Genomic DNA, 19246 nt, shown 5'->3' with positions numbered 1-19246 from the left:
GAAAAGCAAGTTTCTATAGGTGGTTTAAAAGATTTTCTGAAGTAAATAAACAAGTTGAGGATGAACCCAGATCTGGAGCACTGAACAGTGCACGGTAATCTGCTATAAAATTTATAGTGAAGTCAACAATTTGAGGATTCTGATGAGATTTTTTATGTAAAGTGTTTGTTATAATTATCATAACTTGTGTGTGTTCCATGGAAATGTTTCTTTTTAAAATAAAATACCATCAGTAATGTAAATTCTTTTGTTTTTACTATCCTTTTTTCATGAATTGTGTGGTGTTGTACCAATAGATGGTGCTGGTGTTGCAAAACATTGTTTACCAGTGTACTATGGATAAACTTACTTATGGATAAACTGAGAAATTGGATGTATATTTAGTAAGATTGTTAAAATGAAGAAACAAGTTACTGATATAGTAAACCTAGTCTACAAGACAAGTCTCCATAGCTCTGAATGCAAGAGGTTTGAACTATAGGAGTTTGGGGTGAGCTTAACTCAGACTCCTAGCTTAAACCCTGTGCTTTTGGTGCTATGGAGAACAAGGTTTCACCAATGGAAGCACAGAAATACTCTATGTGTTTAACATTTATCCTGTTCATTACAAAATAAATGAAATAGGTCTCTCACCTGAAAATGACTCCTCTTGATGCCAGAGTCTTAACCAATCTCATGGTGTGGGAGTAGTGGACGTCTGTGTCGGCTGTGCCGTGGACCAGGAGCAGTGATCTATTCTTGAAGGCCTCTGCCATGAGTACAAGTGATGAGTCCTCGTAGCCACGGTAGTTTCCACCTGGAACTACCCGCGCTGTGCCCATGTACTGTTCACTGTAGAATGAAGCTGGAACAAAAGGAATAAATGGTATACTGGCTTCATAATACGTTGAATTTTATAACACTACAGTAATCCCACCCATATCTAGATCATCATCATCTGGAATTCACCCTTCAAGACTGGCAAGGGTAGAGAGCAATTTGAATTTACCAGATGGTGTTCATGTCACTTTCCACTAGACCATCACCCTTCCTTATGGCTGTCATCCAGAACAGGTCCTGTATTGTCATAGAGAGTTCCCTAATGTTATAGTGAAATGATAAAAAAAAAAAAAAAGATACTGGTAAACCATGCATGTTATTCAAATAAATACTGCATGTGACCTCGTGTGATGACTACTTTAATGACTACCCAGCTTAATATGAGTTACTTGCCAATTTGAAAAACCCTCCTCTGTGGTTTGTTGTCTCCCTTATTGCAATGTGTGCAGCCTCCACCATTCTTCTGATGTTCCTCTTTCCCTTACATAATACTTCTGCCTTCTTCCATAGTGGAAGATGTCTAAAGTCTCATGTATGTAACATTAAAAAATAAGATGTTCTCTGTGTTCAAACAATCTTTTGACCACTCCCTGGGCACTCTCCATAACATGCATTTGGACTCCATAAAAAAGTGATACAAGGTACCCATAATTTATTCCATCAGGACAAAATCCATTCCATGTAAAATAGTGTTGAAAGGTGGTTGTAGTGTGACAAGGGAAGTGAATGCAGTTTATCAGTTATACTCATTGAATTGAGAAATAGCCATTAGGGCGGAGCACTGGAAGTCCCCCTGTATTGCCACATATAATTATTTTATAATTTTATTTTATTTTATAATTTTATTTTATATTTTTATAATGTTGCCACATATAATTATATCATAATTTTTTTGTCACACACCACCACTGAGGTAAAAATCAAATCAAAGTTTTCTATACAAAGGTTTTGTTTCCTCGAGTCATAGACATGGCATATGAGCAAGAGAGAGTGATGTTGCCGATTCATCTATTCTCTGGGCCCGCCCCCCTCACACTGCATTCAGTGTGAACTGTGTGGGCCGTGTTATCTATGGAGATGTGGCAACACCGGGAAATCTCCTAAACCCGCCTTAGCGGTCACTTCTCGTTGTGCTGACTATAGTGTCCATGTCTGAGCTCATATACATCAATCTGACAGGTGGAAGTGACTGAGGAAGAGGTAGTGAATGGTGGCCATCAGTAGTTGCACAAGTGCACTTGGTACAATAAAGTTACAAGCAACTTCATTTAACCACTTCCATACAGTGACGCCTATGTAGGCGGCATGAGGAGCAAGTGGGTACTCGATGTTGCCGACGTCGCCATCTTGATTATATCTATTGTAGTCGTACCTGTGTAATTTTCATTCTCTCTAAACTGGCTTCATCAGTTTTCTATGGTTATCAAAATACACAGGTGAAAGAGAACGAATGATTGAGCACTGACTTTATTATTTATAATGCGATTATTATGACGCAACATCACACGTCAGGCAGCTAATGCTGCCAGACGTGCGATGTGCCCTGAAGTGAAGAGGTTAATATGAATTATGGAGGTATCCCATGGTTAAATATCCTAACCCTTCATCTTTACCACAGTTCAGGTTACAGTACAAGCACAAAATGATGTTCAAGAACTTCTTTTCTGGCATGAGTACAGTTTTCTACACCTTCACCTAATGACTCAAACATCTAGAGTAAAATGGAATCACTGTTTGCATGAGTTACAATCCATGTGAACAATGTGGCATAATCTTGAAACACTGGGATAAGTAACATGACATGAGAAGTAAACTTTTATGTGGGAGGCAATCCTAACTTAACTATAATCTAAGCTCTAACTATCTAACATTTCATTAGGTGTATTCCCAGTACTCACAATAAAGCTTCCAGTCTGTGATGGGGTTGATGGCAATGGAGCAGGAGAGAAGCTTGTCTACATCAGCAGCCATCATGCGTGCTGCGTTGTGTCCACCATGGCCCCATCCATATACAGCCACCCGCTCCTCATCCAGGTACTCCAGGTGTGTCACAAGGTACCTAAGAGTGTCATCACAAGATCAAGGATCATCAGTAAACATGTGCATAAAATCAGTCAATTAATCAATCAATCTGTTGCCCTTAGTCTCTCTTGCATGAGACCCATGGCTACAAGATAACCGACAACAGATACCTGACAGGCCCATAGGTTACACAGGGAAGAAATATTGTGTTATTATATAAGAGTAGTTATGGAGGGGAAATGTAGGATGAGGTGCATGTATGAAAACAGTAGTGAGAGATGAAAAATCAGATAGGAGAGAAGTGACTAATGGGGTACCACAGGGCTGGGTTCTAGCATGGATGGACAGCTTAGTACTGCACTGTTGAAGTAATTATATATAGAAAAATCTAGTGACTAGAGAAAGAAAAGAAAGAAAAAATACTCTCTCCCTCAATTTGTATCAGGCAAAAGTCAAGAAGCACCTTGGACTCTTCACTAACCTTGTGACGGAAAGAAGGTCAGGGGCCTCTCGCGACCCAAGGGACCAGGCTGGTTGGTACAGCAGATTGAGACCTTGGCCTCCTGAGCCCCGAACATCCATTTGGAGGACAACCCAGGATCTACCAAAGAAGGAGGAGGAGGACCTTTAAAATGTCATTGTAAGAAATCAGTTGGATCTACTAAGGAACCTTGTCAGTGTAGGACACATTTCTTAGATGAATAAAACTGGCAAATGTTCATCACAAACAATTTTGTTGGATATAACACTTTGCTGAAAGGAGTTACTATTATCAAAATTAATTCATCACCTTGACTTTTAGAGCCACTCCTCAAATACTCCAATTCAGCTGACTTAATTAAGCATGAAAATCTACACATTGTTAATAGGTGACAAACTTCCTATGAGTAAATTTAAAAAACTAATTTTTAACATATACTGCTGAAATAAAGATCACTATTATTACCTCAATAGCTACCAGTATCTACTATTTGCCATAGTTATTCTAGAAATCTGGAATGCACAGTACAAGTGATGGCTTCAGCCTCTCACAGCATGAATCATTCACTTTTGTTCATCATTATCAGCACAACTACTGTTAGGTTATAATGTACAATTGGCTTTAATTATAGATACTACAGTGGTTGGTGTTTTCTCTGAAGCTGTGGCAAATATATTTCTTTATTTCAGATATGATATCAAGTCTATCAAATCATAAAAATCTATGATCCAAAACCTCTATCCCCCACTGGCAGTGCAGTCCTGTGGAGTAGCACCTAGTCCTTAGACCTTAGACTGAACCTGAGATCTCCACTATAGTTTGTTTTCTTTACAATGGCAAAACAGGTACTTGCCCACTCTGCATCCTTAACTACTAATCAGGTGTTCAAAGCATGTCCAAACATAGATGCATTTCAAAGAAATATATCTACAATTTCAATGCTTTGGTCACCAAGCAAGGGTAAGGGTATGCAAGGCAATCAAGTACATTTTTGTTAACTTAAAAAAAAAGAAAAAAGAAAAAGAAAAGAGAAATAAATAAATTAATGAAATATAAATAGAGAAATTGGATAAACAAATAAATAATCTACTGCTGACTTTCTAAATACTGCAGAGTTCCTGAAAAGAGGACCCAAGGCTAAAAATCCTTTATTCCATACCTATTTGAGGCCAAATATGTGTTCCAGGAGACACCCCACTTATGGTTAACTGCTTGTGAGCCTGGGCTTGCATCCACATGCACAATGGCTGGGTGCCCAATAGCCTCCTCCTCTGACAGCTCTGGTGGGATGGTGAGACGCACCTGATAAATAAGGTGAAGATTAGAAATTCAGTAAGTAACCATGTTGGTGGGATGAGATGGATGGAAGGGGTAAAAGGGGCATTGGGAAAGAGGGGAATATCTGTTGAGGAAGGAAGGGAGAGGACAAAAGATAGGGGTGAGTGGAGAATGGCTGTGTATGGATGATACTGCAATGAATGGAAGGGAGTGGGTAAGGGATAGGACAGGGGTTAGGGAGAGGTTATGTGTAAAAGATATTTTGACACAACCTGAAGGGATTTCTCCCTGTCTTCAATATTTCTGCATGAGAGGACAGAGAGAGGGGGTCGCCAATTAAAGGAAGTGGCCTTGCTGTGGATGTGCTGTGTCTTGCTGCATTGTTTCTGACCCAGGGGGATGGGCGAGATACAGGAATGACCTGTCATCCAGGAGGAGCTAAGATGAAAGGGAGGGAGGGGTAGATGGTGAATAGGAGTGGAATGGGTGGGGATAAAATGGGTGGGAGTGGAATTATGCCTTTTGACTTTGGCAACCTCCCTTACAAGGGAAAAAGCCCATGGTATATGTATGTATGTATACTATTGGTATATCTATACAGATAAGATAAGAGGGAGGGTGGAGGGGGGCGGAATATATAGGAAATGGTATGGGTGGGAGTGGTTTCTATGCCTTTATCTTTTTGGCTACACCCCGTGTAAGGGGGGAAAAAGTCTTTGGTATATGTATGTATATCTATATAGAACTATTGGCCACTTATCTTATAAGGGGGAAAGGGCCCATTGGTATATACATTATTACTTACTGTTGCAGTAAATTCCTGATCCAGCTGGACTCTGTAGTCACGGGAGATAGGCCAGGCCATTGAGGCTGCAAGGGACTGAAGGTTTGAGTTGTTGTGGATGAGGAAGAGCACATCACCCTCATTCAAGGAGTACAAGACTGTTGTGGGTACCCCAGGGCCTTCACAGTGCAGCACCACCTAGTAGGAATGGAACTGTTAGTATACTTCATTGCTGGCAACAATGGGAGCTACTACGATGGTGACAGCAATGGTGTTTATTACAGTGGCAAAGGTATGGGATCCGTTACAGTGGTGGCAGATGGTGAAGGCTATGATTCTTTCTGATGTTTATTATTTAGTGAAACTTGAGACAATTAACATTTGTAATGTTTCCATCAAATTCAAGAGAGCCATCTAACATGTATATATTCATTTCAATAATCAAACTGTTGAGATGAATAGGCCTACATACATACAAGATTGATAGATATATTGCAGGAAAGAGAAGGCTGGGCAGACTGTGCATTCCTAGACCGACAAAAGGCATTTAAGGTACCACACAGAAAATTACTATATTAACTGGAAACAATAAGAGGCATACATGGAAAACTATTGAATTGGATGGAGGACTTCCTACATGGAAGAAAAATGAGAGTGGTGCTCAGAGACAAATATTCAAAAATGGAAAGAAATGAGTAGTGGTATCCCGAAGGGATCAGTACTAGCTCCGATAATGTTTGCTGTATATGTAAATGACATGGATGAGGGCATTGATAGTTACATGAACTGCTTTGCAGATGACGCAAAAATATTAAAGAGAATAAACTCTGAAATAGATTGTGACTCATTGCAGAAGGATCTGAACAAAGTCTCAGAGTGGAGCAAGAGATGGGAAGTAGAATTCAACATCAAGAAGTGCAGTATAATTGAATTTGGAAAAGGCAAGAAGAGAATAACAGGACAGTATAAAATTGGTGGAAAAGAAGTAAAGAAAGTGAATTCTGGAAGGGACCTAGGATTAATCATCACTAAAGACATGTCACCAGATAAACATATAAATAAAATAGTTGGAGAAACACACAATTTGTTGAGATCAATAAAGGTGGCTTTTAAATACCTGGATAAGGAAATGATCAAGAAAATATCACAAACACTGATAAGGCCAAAACGGGAATATGCGGCACTGATATGGTCACCCAGCACAAAAAAGAAAATAACCATCTACAGAATTATGAAAGGAAAAGAATGCCTTGATAGAGAGGACCTATTAAAATGGGACAGAGGAAAAACAAGAGGACATGCAATGAAACTCAAAAAGGATAACTACAAAAGAGACCTGAAAAAGAACAGTTTCCCACATAGAGTGATAGATGTATGGAACAAACTGGATGAAGAAATAGTGTGTGCAAACACCATACAACAATTTAAGAACAAACTTGATCTTGCGAGATACAAAAATGGGTCACCACAAGCATAGCTCCCCTTCCCATATAATACAACTAGGTAAATACATGAAAGACAACCTGTCACCTGAAAGACATATCAGCAGGATTGTGGGAGATACATACAAAAGACCACAGTGGCATTTCAATGTATGGATGAAAAGAGGATGAAAAAACTCACTGAAACCCTAATCCGTCCAAGACTGGAATATGCATCAATGGTATGGTCTCCACACAGAGTGAAAGATATAAGCAAGATTGAAAGAATACAAAGTGCAGCAACCTAACTGGTTCCCAGCCTGGCAGATAAAAGATACGAGGAAAAACTAAAAGCACTGTGTCTGCCAACTTTAATAGATCAAATAGAAAGAGGTGATATGATCACATTATTCATGTCACTAAAGGGAATAGATTGCATTGACAGAAGAGATCTCTTGATTACCATATATACTCGGCGTATAGGTCGCACTTTTTTTAACTAAATATTTTGCCAAAATCAGGGGTGCAATCTATACACTCGACATTAATGAGGGATAGCACTACTCTGTCACCGAAGTCACAACAATTGGCGATTTCAATGTGACAATGACAGAATTTCAATGGTGTTCGTACAATGTATATCAGAAAGCTTTTCAAACCTTTTGTATGCATAATATATATATATCAAAGGTTCCTACCAACTCTTTGCTTTAAACTTAACTAATGCTGCTAGAAAATCATATATCAATTACAATAAAATCATAAAGTATTCTCTTTTCCAACTACGTGCATCACCCATTTCACTTGTGGATGTGTTTCTATATGTGCGCAAATTATGTTTTCACAGCATCAGGTAATATCCTGTAATGTAACTTAAATAAACTTATGATTTTCATAATAAAAAATTATTGTTTTTGTCAACTTCCATTAGGCATACCATACTGTTAGATCTATGGTAGATCGCATGGAGTTTGATGCCTAATACTGTAACTGCAAACCCTTATCATGAGTACCAGTAAAAGAAAGCTATGAAGTAGGTTTTAAGCTGAAAGTGGTGGATTACACAGAAGAACATGGAAAAGGTAGTGATGGGATGGAGAAAGCAGAAAGATCAACTTAAAGAAATTTTCTTCTATAATGTTGTATAGTGTCCAGTCAACAGTTAATCTCTTGATTTTTTTTGTCAAGTTGACTATAAACATTTTTACGCAAGTGCATTTGTTTACGATAATTGTTTTAGCAACGCGACCATTGTTTATGTAAGTTTGCATGATGCGCATGTGTGACAGTCAGACAATCTACATGCATTCCTATACAATATTAATTGTGAGTAAAGCTGTTTTGTGATAAAGATAAATATATGATAATTTTTATGTTTGAATGGGTCTTGTAAATTGCCTGATAATAGCGTGACCTATCCGCGGGTAAATAACCATTTTGCCAACCACAAACTAGCAGTGCAACCTATCCACTGGTGCGACCTATATGCGAGTATATACAGTAAAGATGGAAGGGCTTTAAGAGGTCATGGGAGCAAATTAAGAAAGCCCGCATGTCGAAAGGATATGAAGAAGTACAATTTTCCATATAGCTACATAAATACTTGGAAAAGCTTAGGAAGTGATATAGCCCAAGCTTAAACAAAACATAATTTCAAATCTAAACATGACAATTGTAGGACAAGGATATAGATTAAGTTGGAACTGTACATGAATTTGAGCCTAGGTTTGATAAAGAAAAAATTAGATGATAGGAGACAGGACTAAATAAGTGTTGCTCTTTTTCTGTACATTACAATTAGATAGGTAAATAAACACACACAAGGGGACATGAAAAGAAACTCAAAAAGGACAGCTACAGAAGAGATAAAAAAAAAAAAAAAAAAAAAAAAGCTTTCCACACAGAGTGGTGGATGTCTGGAACAAATTGGATGAAACAATAGTGGGTGCAAACACCAAACATGAATTTAATAACAAATTACATGTGAAATACAAAGACAGGACACCACAAGTATAGCTCCCCTTCCCATAGAATATAACTAGGTAAATAAATAAAAATAAAACACATATATATATATATATATATATATATATATATATATATATATATATATATATATATATATATACATACATATATATATATATATATAAATGCACAGATTAGTAACACACAGTATAGATTTATATAATTTTAACTGTAGGAAGGGGGTCTACCTTACACTCTGGATCTCACCTCATTAAAGTTATCAGGCCCCATGTATGGCTGATAGGACCTGCAGGGAGGATCTGTGTAGTTGAGGCCACAGGTAAGGCATTCCTGATCCCTCGGGCGATTCCCTGTCAGGTCTGTCACCCTCCAGAGGTGCCTCTCTCCAGGGTCTGTTTCAGTGTTGGCTACATAATACCTAAGAGAGAACCGATGCCAATCTTAATGTCATCACAGAGCATCATCTATCATATATGAAGGGACATTCTTTTTATCTACTCTGTGAGTGTGTGTGTGAGATTCACCATGGTTTTGGATCATGTGTTTCACTCATGATCGACAGCCATTACCCTCCCGGAAAAGAGCTCAGAGCGCATATATGACCGATCTATGGGTAATGCTGTGACCTTACATGAACACACACCCCCAACTTCCCACCCATGAGAGTTGGAGTAACGACTTACAGCACAGCGATACTAAAATTATTTCCCTGGGCGGGATTCGAACATAGTGGTGGCCATGATTGCTACCACTGTGCCATCAAGTCGTGTGTATGTGTGTGTATGAAACAGAACTGCTGAAAAAGGACTTAACTTACACTTGGTGGTTAGTGACATCCCAAGCAAGAAGGCTGAAGACTGTGTAAGGTCCAAAGGTGAGAGGTGTGTCATGGCTGCGATCGATTGTCCCCCAGTACACATGTGGGTATGACCCTGTTGACCTGTCTACCATTGGGGCAATGGCCACATACTTGGAGGCATTTTGGGCAAAGAGGGGCACCTGCTTGCTGATGACCCAACGGTGTGGTTCACTCTCCTCTACCCGAACCTGTGTCAAGAGAATGAAATTTATGTTATGATAAGGGGTGGGGGATAATTCTCTCTTGGTGGGGGGACTGTCCCCCTAATATGTGCATGTGTTATCTATTTCTATTTTTATCTTGGTTAGGGAAAGAAAAGTGGGTAAAGAGGGTGATTTGTCTGTGAACTCATCAAGGATAATTTTATTTTCTTATAAAAAGTAGGAGATTGGGGAGTACAGCTATACACAGCTGAGGCATTTACTCTCAATTATGGAGTTAGTTTTCATGCTGTCCACCTATTTCTCTAATCTGGTTATGATTTTTACATCATCTACAGTTTGGTGTGATTTGGTTAGGAGAATTTAAGTTAGGTTATGCTTAGGTTTCATCCAAATGAGTTAGAACAGGGTTGATTAGGTCGTGACAGGTTAAACATATGTCAAGTACTGTAGGTTTGGTACAATCTGGTTAATATGGGATATGTTGTGTTATTTTAGGCAAAACTTAGATTCAGTGCAGGTGGGTAAATTATACTATGATTAGTTAACTTACTAGGTTAGGACAGGTTAGGTTAGGAGACATTAGTCTTGGTTAGGTTAAAAGGATAGGGTAGGTTAGGCTGTGGTAGGGAAGGCTAATTTAGGTTAAATAATACTTGGATTTAGTGCTGTGAAGATAAGTTACATTGTGGTTGGTTAGGTTACATTAGGTTAGGACAAGCTGGATTAAGACAGGTAAAGTCAAAGCCTAGGTGATCTATTGGCAGATAATACAAAAGTCCTAGCTGCAGTTTGGAATGTCTATATATATATATATATATATATATACATATATATATATATATATATATATATATATATATATATATAGATATATATACATACATAAATACATAAATACATACATACATACATATATACATATACTCGTATATTTTATATATATATATATATATATATATATATGTATATATATATACATAGAGAAAGAGGGTGAGGGAGATAGGAAAATGATAGACGAAAAGGAGAGCTAGATATAGATATATGGGGAGAGAGATAGAGAAAGAGAAAGAAAAAGAGAGGAAAAATTTGGACCACAGGCTACTGCACTGCTGCCAACAATTTGTACAGTTGTTGGTGATGATGAGAATAACTCACTGAGAAGTCTGCAATCCTAGGATGTGACAACATTCATAACTTTTTCCAGAGGTATCAACCCTCTGTAGAATTTCTAACAAGCAAAATTATAAATATTCAAACACTACCACAGCCTGTTGACACATTAAAAGCCTAGCAGAAGAGGTAAGAACAAGGAACTGGCAGAGAGAGACTTACCTCTTCACAGTACCAGAGGGGTGCTGAACAAGTTGTGGAGACACTGACATTGTGGGCACGGTTCCTCCAAACAACAGCGATGGTACTCATATTCAACCAAGAGACGTCAGTGAAGTAGTGATCCCTGAAAGTGCCCAGAGCAGAATGAAAATTATACCTATATAAGTGTAATATTGCATGGGCAAAATGTTTGTATTAAGTAGTACCAAGAAATGCAGCAGTGTACATATATACACACATAAATGCAAGCTAGCATACATATATACATTTGCACATACATGTACTTATACGCTTATCTATTCATTCATTTATATGTATATCAAGGGAGTCATATTATGTGAAAGGAGTTGAGGAATTATCCCACCATGCTTAACTTAAATCAGTGGATCTCTATCTCTAATGCTAAAAAAAAAACAAAAAACAAAAAAAAAAAACTTCATATATTCAGATAATTTACAGTCTAGAGTTGTGAGTCATACTATATAAGTTTTGTCCAGATGATTTTATTCAGCTGTTGAATGGACCCTCATATAATTTGTAGACACCTAACTATAATCATTTCAAGGGCAACTTTTGAATATTTATGTAATTTGTAAACTGAAGCTGGGAGCCATATTACAGTACACAAATTTTGTTCTGGCTAATATCAGATGATTTCATTCAGCTGAAGGTCAGACCCTGAACTGATGAGGAACTTGTTGGACTGAAACCTTCCTCCCTCCTTTTTATTTGGGGTTCACCACTTTGTTGAAGACAGATGGTAGGAGCCACATTGGATTTTTGAATATGTAGATGGCAATCACTGTTCTTACATAATTTCATTTAGCTTTAAGGGTTAGATAATGTCAATTAACTTATTGGTGGTAGTGATCAATCTCATATGCTTTTTCTGGCTGCTGTCTGGCAAATTCACTCAGGGGAAGCCTACTTTATTGATCTAAGGATTCAAGTATCAATATTTTAGTGGTAAAATGGTAACTCCTAACTAGGCCCATAACCAGGACTTGAATTTTTGGGAGCTTATTTCTATCATAGGGGGGTTAGTTTTACATACTTTTTCCTCTATGGATATTTCTACTAGAACATCTTGTATAAACATGTCGTGAAGTAAGATTTATCACACAAAATATGAAAGTATATAGTACAGTACTTTTCAATAAAATTTTATGAAAATATGTTTGTTTTATTTTTTGTTGAGGCATTATTATCACTACCATTTAGGGTTACATGTGGCAGCGAATGAAGGAATGCAGGTGGAAATAAAATGTAGAATAAGAGGGGCAAGTAAATGTTGGGGCAGAAATAGATATTTGAGGATGGACACAAAAAGATGGTTGTATGAGGGAGTGATTGTGCCCATGATGATGTATGGAGCAGAGACCTGGAATTTGAAGGAAGTAGAAAGGAATAACTTAAATGAGTGTGTGATGAAATATGGTAGGTGTTACTTGGATGGATAAAGTGAGAAATATGGAGGTGAGGCAAAGTAGGGTGGAAAGGGAAGTGCTTGAAAAGGTAGGTCAAAGTGCTAATATGGCTTGGGGATATGGGAAAATGAGTGAGGAAAGACTAACATAAAAGAGTGTGGAATGTGAAAGTGGATTGAGTGAATTTGAGAGGAAGGTCAAGGATGAGGTGCATGGACAGGGTGAAGGGGGCACTTGATGTAAGAAGAATGTCTGTCAAGGAAGGGACAGTACATAAGATAGGGGTTAATAGAAAGTGATTGCAAATGGACAAAAAAATTACAAAATCTAAGGGGATGTTCTTGTCTGCTCTATAATTGATTTTCAAGTAAATACAATGAATCAGTGGGGGTAGACCTGTTCCAACTGTCAGACACTCCTGTGGAAGCACTGTGTCATATTGCACTACCTTTGAACCGAGCAGTACAGTGGGGGATAGGGATGAGCATGGATCCAAGATGTGGTAAGATAATGGGGTGGGGAGAACAAATAGGTTTTGGATTGGTGTGGGGTGAATATGCTATGACTTGGCCACTCCTCTTAAAAGGAGGAAAAGGTCTTTTGATATGTATGTATATGGATATGTGTACTGTTTCCACAATATTTCTTTTAACACTTTGGGGGGGTTAATGCCTAAAAAGCTAAGCCCACATAGATCCGAAAGGCTACAGACCTAATCCCTTCACTACAGTAATGTATGCATCCTCAGCTAAAGAAAATTGTTTGGCATTAGCTAGAATAGAATGTGTAAAATGTGCCTTCATTCTGCTGAGGTAAATGGAAATGGCCTCAACACTTGGTACTATCAAACTCTCTCTTTCAACATAATCAATTTTAAAGGTTTGGTTTAAGTAAAATCTTTGTGAAAAATGAAGTATTCCTGAGCTCTTCTTAGTGTTCAAGAGAGCCAAAGCCATGTCACATGAATAATCTCATAAATCAATGAATATATGAAGAAAAGTAGACAGAGAGAAAAAAAGGATGAACATGTAAATATATAAGTACACAAATGATTATATGACTGAATAAACAAATACAATAAACATAAATAGGTGATTAAAGAGTTCTGATGTGTAATAATTATAAGTAGAAGGATAATACACACACTTGGAGGGTATTATTCAGCTTTATGGTATACTATGACTTATTAAACCTGGTATGATTCCATGCAATTTTAATGATGTTATCAACCCTGTCATTCTGTTCACCACATCTCATTTGAACAAAATAATTTGGTATTAGCCATTTCAAAAGCTATACAAGTATACTATGCCTTGGGTTTGAAGGGCCTGGCCATAGGAACAAGCTGCCCTAGATGCAACCATAACAGAGAGGACACTAAAAACCTCATCCTACACTGCCCTACCCTAGCCATACCCAGATAACAACACAATATTTCTTCCCTGAGAAACTTATGGGCCAATCCAATGGCTTTGGTGGTTACCTGGTAGCCATAGATCTCCTGCAAGAGAATTTGGAGGAACAGATTGATTTGAAGGGTCTATAAAAACTTTTCTTACATTTTCAGTCTAGGGGTCACTCTACAGCTTAAAAATATCATCCGACATAAACCATAATAAAAGATAGTATGCCACTGGGTTTAAAGGATACTGTCTTTATTTACATTAAAAAAATAGTAAAATTAAGTGAGAAAAAGCATGGAAAAAGGCTTTCTCTATCTCAACAATCTAAAATGATATCTTAATTTATGTGTTTTATACACACATACACACACACGCCATACATGAATTTAAACTGAGGTATGATGACTAAAGGCAAGGAGGTAGGATTTCATGAGCATAGGTTCCTTCCTGTATACTACAACTAGATAAGTACACACACACACACACATACAGGCCAGGTATGATAATTCGAGATTAAGAGGAAGGACTCCAGAAACATAGTTCCTTTCCTGTATACTACAATTAGGTACCCACACACACTATGCAGAGGTGTTTACCCCTGGAGCAACCTAAAATATGACACACACACATACACACACATATATATATATACATATATATATATATATATATATATATATATATATATATATATATATGTATATATATACATACATACATATACCAAAGGCTTTTTTTCCCTTATAAGGGAGGTAGCCAAAAAACAAAGGCATAAAAACCACTCCCACTCATTCCATCCCTAACATACTCCACTCCCCTCCACCCTCTCTCTTATCTTGGCACCTCATGGATGATGGGTTATCCATGCATCTCGCCTATCTATATACATATATATATGTGTGTATATATATATACACACTAAAGGCTCTTTCCCTCTTGTAAGTGAGTGGTTGAGTCAAAACACACTCCCATTTCATTTACAATTAAAACCTCCTCCCATCTCAGTACTTCATAAATGAAGGGTCATCCCTATTTCCCTGGCACACTGCTCAGGTCAAAGGCAATACAGCAGGGCAGAGTACTTCCACAGCAGAGCCTTACAGTCAAAGCTGATTTACTCTCACCACTTTATCATATAGCAACCTCCCTCCTCACCAATTCAAAATAACTTATGAAGCAGATTCCTTTAGGCCCCAAATGAAAACTATAAGGAAGTCTAAAGCTATATGGTGGCAGATGGGGTATAGAAGAGAAAATGGATCAAAGAATGTTGGAGGTATGAAAAATGCTTGTTTTTTATGCAAATTCTATGTGATGGGGGATAAAATGTTCACAGAAACAAAAGTATATCTGGAAGAACAGTGGGAACCATGTTGCTGTATGAGGATGAACTGTGGACATTAGGGGTCTCTTGTTGAAGCAGGGTTGTAACACCAGTTACAAATTGTTTAAGTACTGTGTGTAGTACCAAGGGAGTGTACAAGGTATCAAACAAAGGTATAAAAATGTGTAAAGAGATAAGATTATAGAAAGAAAAGTATATTAGGCAAGGGTAAAAAGAAGGAGAGGAAGACTGAAAAGAAGTTAGATTGAAGCAGCAAAAGTGTCTGAAGAGGCATTGAATAACAACAAAAGCAGAAATGAGGATGCTTGACAGAGGGAGGTGGAGTAGAAACATGCAATAAGGAGGATGGTTTAGACAAAGAAGGTTAGAGAGGAGGGACTAAAGAAAGGGGTGAGGAAGCAATGGGGAGGAGAGTGCAGAGAAGGAATAATAGAGGAGGAGGTGAGATAAAATGGAGAGTGTAGAGTTTGTGTAAAGGAGTAAATGACCCCTATATATCAATTATGATTTGCTTTGGGGCCAGGAAACTGGTTCTGTCTTTCCCTTTTCCTTTCGTTTTTGGTGTTAGATAGATCTTCCAGTGAGAGGGTGGGTTGGCAACCTCTTTCATATTAAGAAACATTGTACATGAAAGATATGTGCATATATATATGACTCGAACATTTATACAGGTACAAACACACTTACACATAAACACACACAAAATGATTAAACAGGTCTCATTTAACTAGAAAATAAAGTTTATTTTATTATTAATCAAAGATTAGGGGAGATGCGCCTAAATCTATTTTGGCATTAAGTAAACTTATTCTTTTACTTGAACTTGTGATGAAGCTAAATCTAAAAAAGATTAGTTAATGGGCAAAATAAATGTTGTTTTTTTATGAACCAAGGTATGCCTATTTTTCTCTTGCTGAAAATTACATAATTTTAAGCTAATTTTACTTCTACACTGCTCTAAACCTCAAAGCATTTTTAATAACAACACGCTGTACATAGTATTTTGTTGCAACAAACAATAAACAGTTTTATTATCCTGAAGAGGATCAGATCTCAGCTGGGCATGCATTCTCAATCAATAAAAGCCCGTTCAAGATGGGATCTACCTTTCAGCCACCAAATAAAACTGATGTCTGCTGCAACAAAATATATAGTGTGTCATCGTAACTATGCTAATGCTCTTACAATATGACCAAGATATTGACAACTTCAGTCCTTAATCCCTTGAACATGGTGGTGTACTTCTTTGATTTTTTCTGGTTAATCCCTAACAATTTGATTCAGCTAAGTGGTGGTTTCTAGAGGGGTCTTTACTGATGAAGTCCCATATGCAGACTGGGTCCCATCCATCCCACTGCCAAAAGAAGTTGTATAGCGCTCACCAGAACAAAATCTTTGGAAGTACAGCACAGAGTTGAAGGGGGGCTGTAATGCCATCACACAAGATTAAGGTTAGGATAGAAATATGAGTTGAACAGAATCACTTGATACTGACCAGGTTAAGACAGATGAACCATAACCACTAAGTTTAAGTAGTTCAGTTAATTCTCATATCACAGAATAATGATTCTTTAGCTTAGTAACCAAAAGCTTGGAAACCATGTTTTATATATATGTTTCTCCTGGTTTCAGCCTCATGATTTTATTCATTTGAGTCTAGGAAAAAGGATCAAAGTGGAAAAATTTCAGATGGGATCTGAAGTGGACCCTTTCATGAAGCTCATCACCCAATAATGAATTGTTACATTCTTCTCTTTATTCTTGGTAGAGCCATGATATGCAGCCCCTTTGTTTTGTTATTGCCTTCCTTTTTTTAAGCTCTTATCTCTCCTTGTTTTGTTATGTTTTGGTGCAGCTGGGGATACATTAATCTGATATACAGAGTACCGCAATGATGTCACTGAACAGCACTGTTCAACAATGTTCAGGTAATACAACAAATGAATATCATGATGACTACATAAAAAAAAAAAAAAAAAAAAAAAAAAATATATATATATATATATATATATATATATATGTATATATATATATACATAGAGATAGATATATACATATATATATATATACATATATATGCAAGGGGGGACAGAGAGGGGGGTTCGCCGATTAAATGAAGCGGCCTTGCTGTGGATGTGCTGTGTCTTGCGACAATGCTTCTGACCCAGGGCGGTGGGCAAGGTGCAGGGATGACCTGCCATCCAGGAGGTGTTCAGATGAGAGGAAGGGTGGGAGGGGTGTGGAGTGTATTTAGGGATGAAATGGGTGGGAGTGTTTTTATGCCTTTCCCTTTTTGGCTACCTCCCTTGAAAGGGGGAAAAAGCCTTGGTATATGTATGTATGTATGTATGTATGTATGTATATATATATATATACAAATAAATACACACTGAAACACATTTGATATTTCTTCCATCTCAGGACTTCATGGATGAAGAGTCATATCTTTTATCTGCCACACAATTTTGGCTGAAGATAAAGCAGTGAGGCACAGCACTTCCACAGCAGGACCTGACAGCCAGAGCTGTTTGATCCCTACCACTTCATTCTCTGCAGTGATTAATTAATGAAACTGATCTTTGCTGTTCCATTCCTGCCTGCTGGGGAAAGGTTGAGTGAGGCTATGCATTCTCATGGTAAATGTCTCCATGATTCTGCTATGGCATGTTTAACCAAAATCTGTTTTGTTGATTACATAGATTTCCACTTCTCTTGGCTCTACGACCAAATACAACAAAGGTGAGAGTTTAGAGCTTCCTGGTGTAAGCTCCCCACCTGCACTTACATAAGTCGCCACCTTCTTGGTAGTAAAGTATCCCATTTGTGTCACAATAAAGCCAGGAGGCACTACCTTCGAGGGATATTGGTGGTCGCGAATTTTAGTGTCCATTAAGTGTCTGGGAAACAAGAAACAAGCCAGGTGTCACGACAGTGGCTCTGCACATACATCGCTTTACCATGGCCGAAAACGTTCCTGTGTCCCATTAATCTCACGGCGAGGTTGATTAACCTCGGTCCAACAAAATTATGTTTTTTTTTTTTTTATCTAAATCCACTTTATTTCTAAGTGCTCCGGGAACTCCATATTTTTGCTCGAAATAGCTTGGAAATTTATGTACTTCTTGCGGGACCCTTCGCACAAGGATGAGGGAAAGGATGGGGATGAATGGAGAGGAGGGAGACGGCGGAGGAAGAGGAACTACATAAGGAAGAGAAAACGTAGGATGGGAAGAAAAATAATGACGAGGAGGAGGAGGAGTAGGATGAAGAGGAAGAGTAGGCAGAAAGGGATGGGAATAGAGGAAATGTAGAGGGGTGACGAGTGAGGAGAGTGAGGAGGGAGGGGAGGATTTGGGGGTAGGGGAATGGAGGAATGGAGGCATTAAAGCTCACTGGTCTTTCTATTCATTGATCTGAGTTTTTAAGACTATATCTAAGCATTTGAGACTATAAGCAAAGCAAGAGACTATTCAGGCAGACTGTGGGGGTGGGGGGTGGGAGATTGGTGGTGGGGGTGGTGGGGGGGTAAGGTAGGGCGTGTGTGAAAGAACTACAAACTGTTTTATTCAGCCTGACTGTATACGGTAGGCCTACACAGGCAAGACTGTGTGGGCGAGCCTGTAAGAGAACGCAGACTGAGAGAAGACTGTACAGGCAGACTGAGAGGTTAGAGACTGTGATGAGAGACTGTACAGACAGACAGACAGACGACATGAAAACGACGCGGGAGAAACAAACCACGACCCAACTGACTGGTCTCGGACTCGTGTCGGAGGTTTCAAGTCCATCGCCTCGACCGACGGCAGCGAGGTCTCCACCGGGGCCGCCGTCGGTTCTGTTGTGGTGGTGGAGGAGGACGAAGAGGAGGAGGAGGAGGAGGGAGAAGAAGAGGAGGGAGAAGAAGAAGAGGGTGAAGAAGGTG

At 38.4% G+C, this 19246-nt stretch overlaps 1 protein-coding gene across 4 annotated transcripts in view; it reads right to left on the bottom strand.

The window, feature by feature from the left end:
- LOC143021705 (inactive dipeptidyl peptidase 10-like) overlaps window positions 1-19246 on the bottom strand; it is a 328187-nt gene that overhangs the window by 5199 nt on the left and 303742 nt on the right. For 3 of the 4 annotated variants that reach the window (XM_076179351.1, XM_076179354.1, XM_076179355.1), the window contains 9 exons: window positions 19063-19246; window positions 11150-11273; window positions 9612-9841; window positions 9041-9212; window positions 5406-5582; window positions 4482-4624; window positions 3323-3442; window positions 2718-2878; window positions 634-844 (listed from right to left, as the gene is read on the bottom strand). The exon at window positions 19063-19246 is cut by the window's right edge and continues 100 nt beyond it. In XM_076179351.1, the coding sequence (XP_076035466.1) occupies window positions 634-844; window positions 2718-2878; window positions 3323-3442; window positions 4482-4624; window positions 5406-5582; window positions 9041-9212; window positions 9612-9841; window positions 11150-11273; window positions 19063-19246 (1522 nt within the window). The remainder of the gene's footprint in view (window positions 1-633; window positions 845-2717; window positions 2879-3322; window positions 3443-4481; window positions 4625-5405; window positions 5583-9040; window positions 9213-9611; window positions 9842-11149; window positions 11274-19062) is intronic. The other variant, XM_076179353.1, reaches the window with a different exon arrangement.

The sequence above is a fragment of the Oratosquilla oratoria genome, chromosome 42 (genome assembly GCF_046742065.1).
Source record: "Oratosquilla oratoria isolate Oo_2021 chromosome 42, ASM4674206v1, whole genome shotgun sequence".
Classification (NCBI taxonomy): Eukaryota; Metazoa; Arthropoda; class Malacostraca; order Stomatopoda; family Squillidae; genus Oratosquilla; species Oratosquilla oratoria.
Note: the sequence above shows the minus strand (reverse complement) of the source record. Positions and strands in the feature narration are given on the sequence as shown.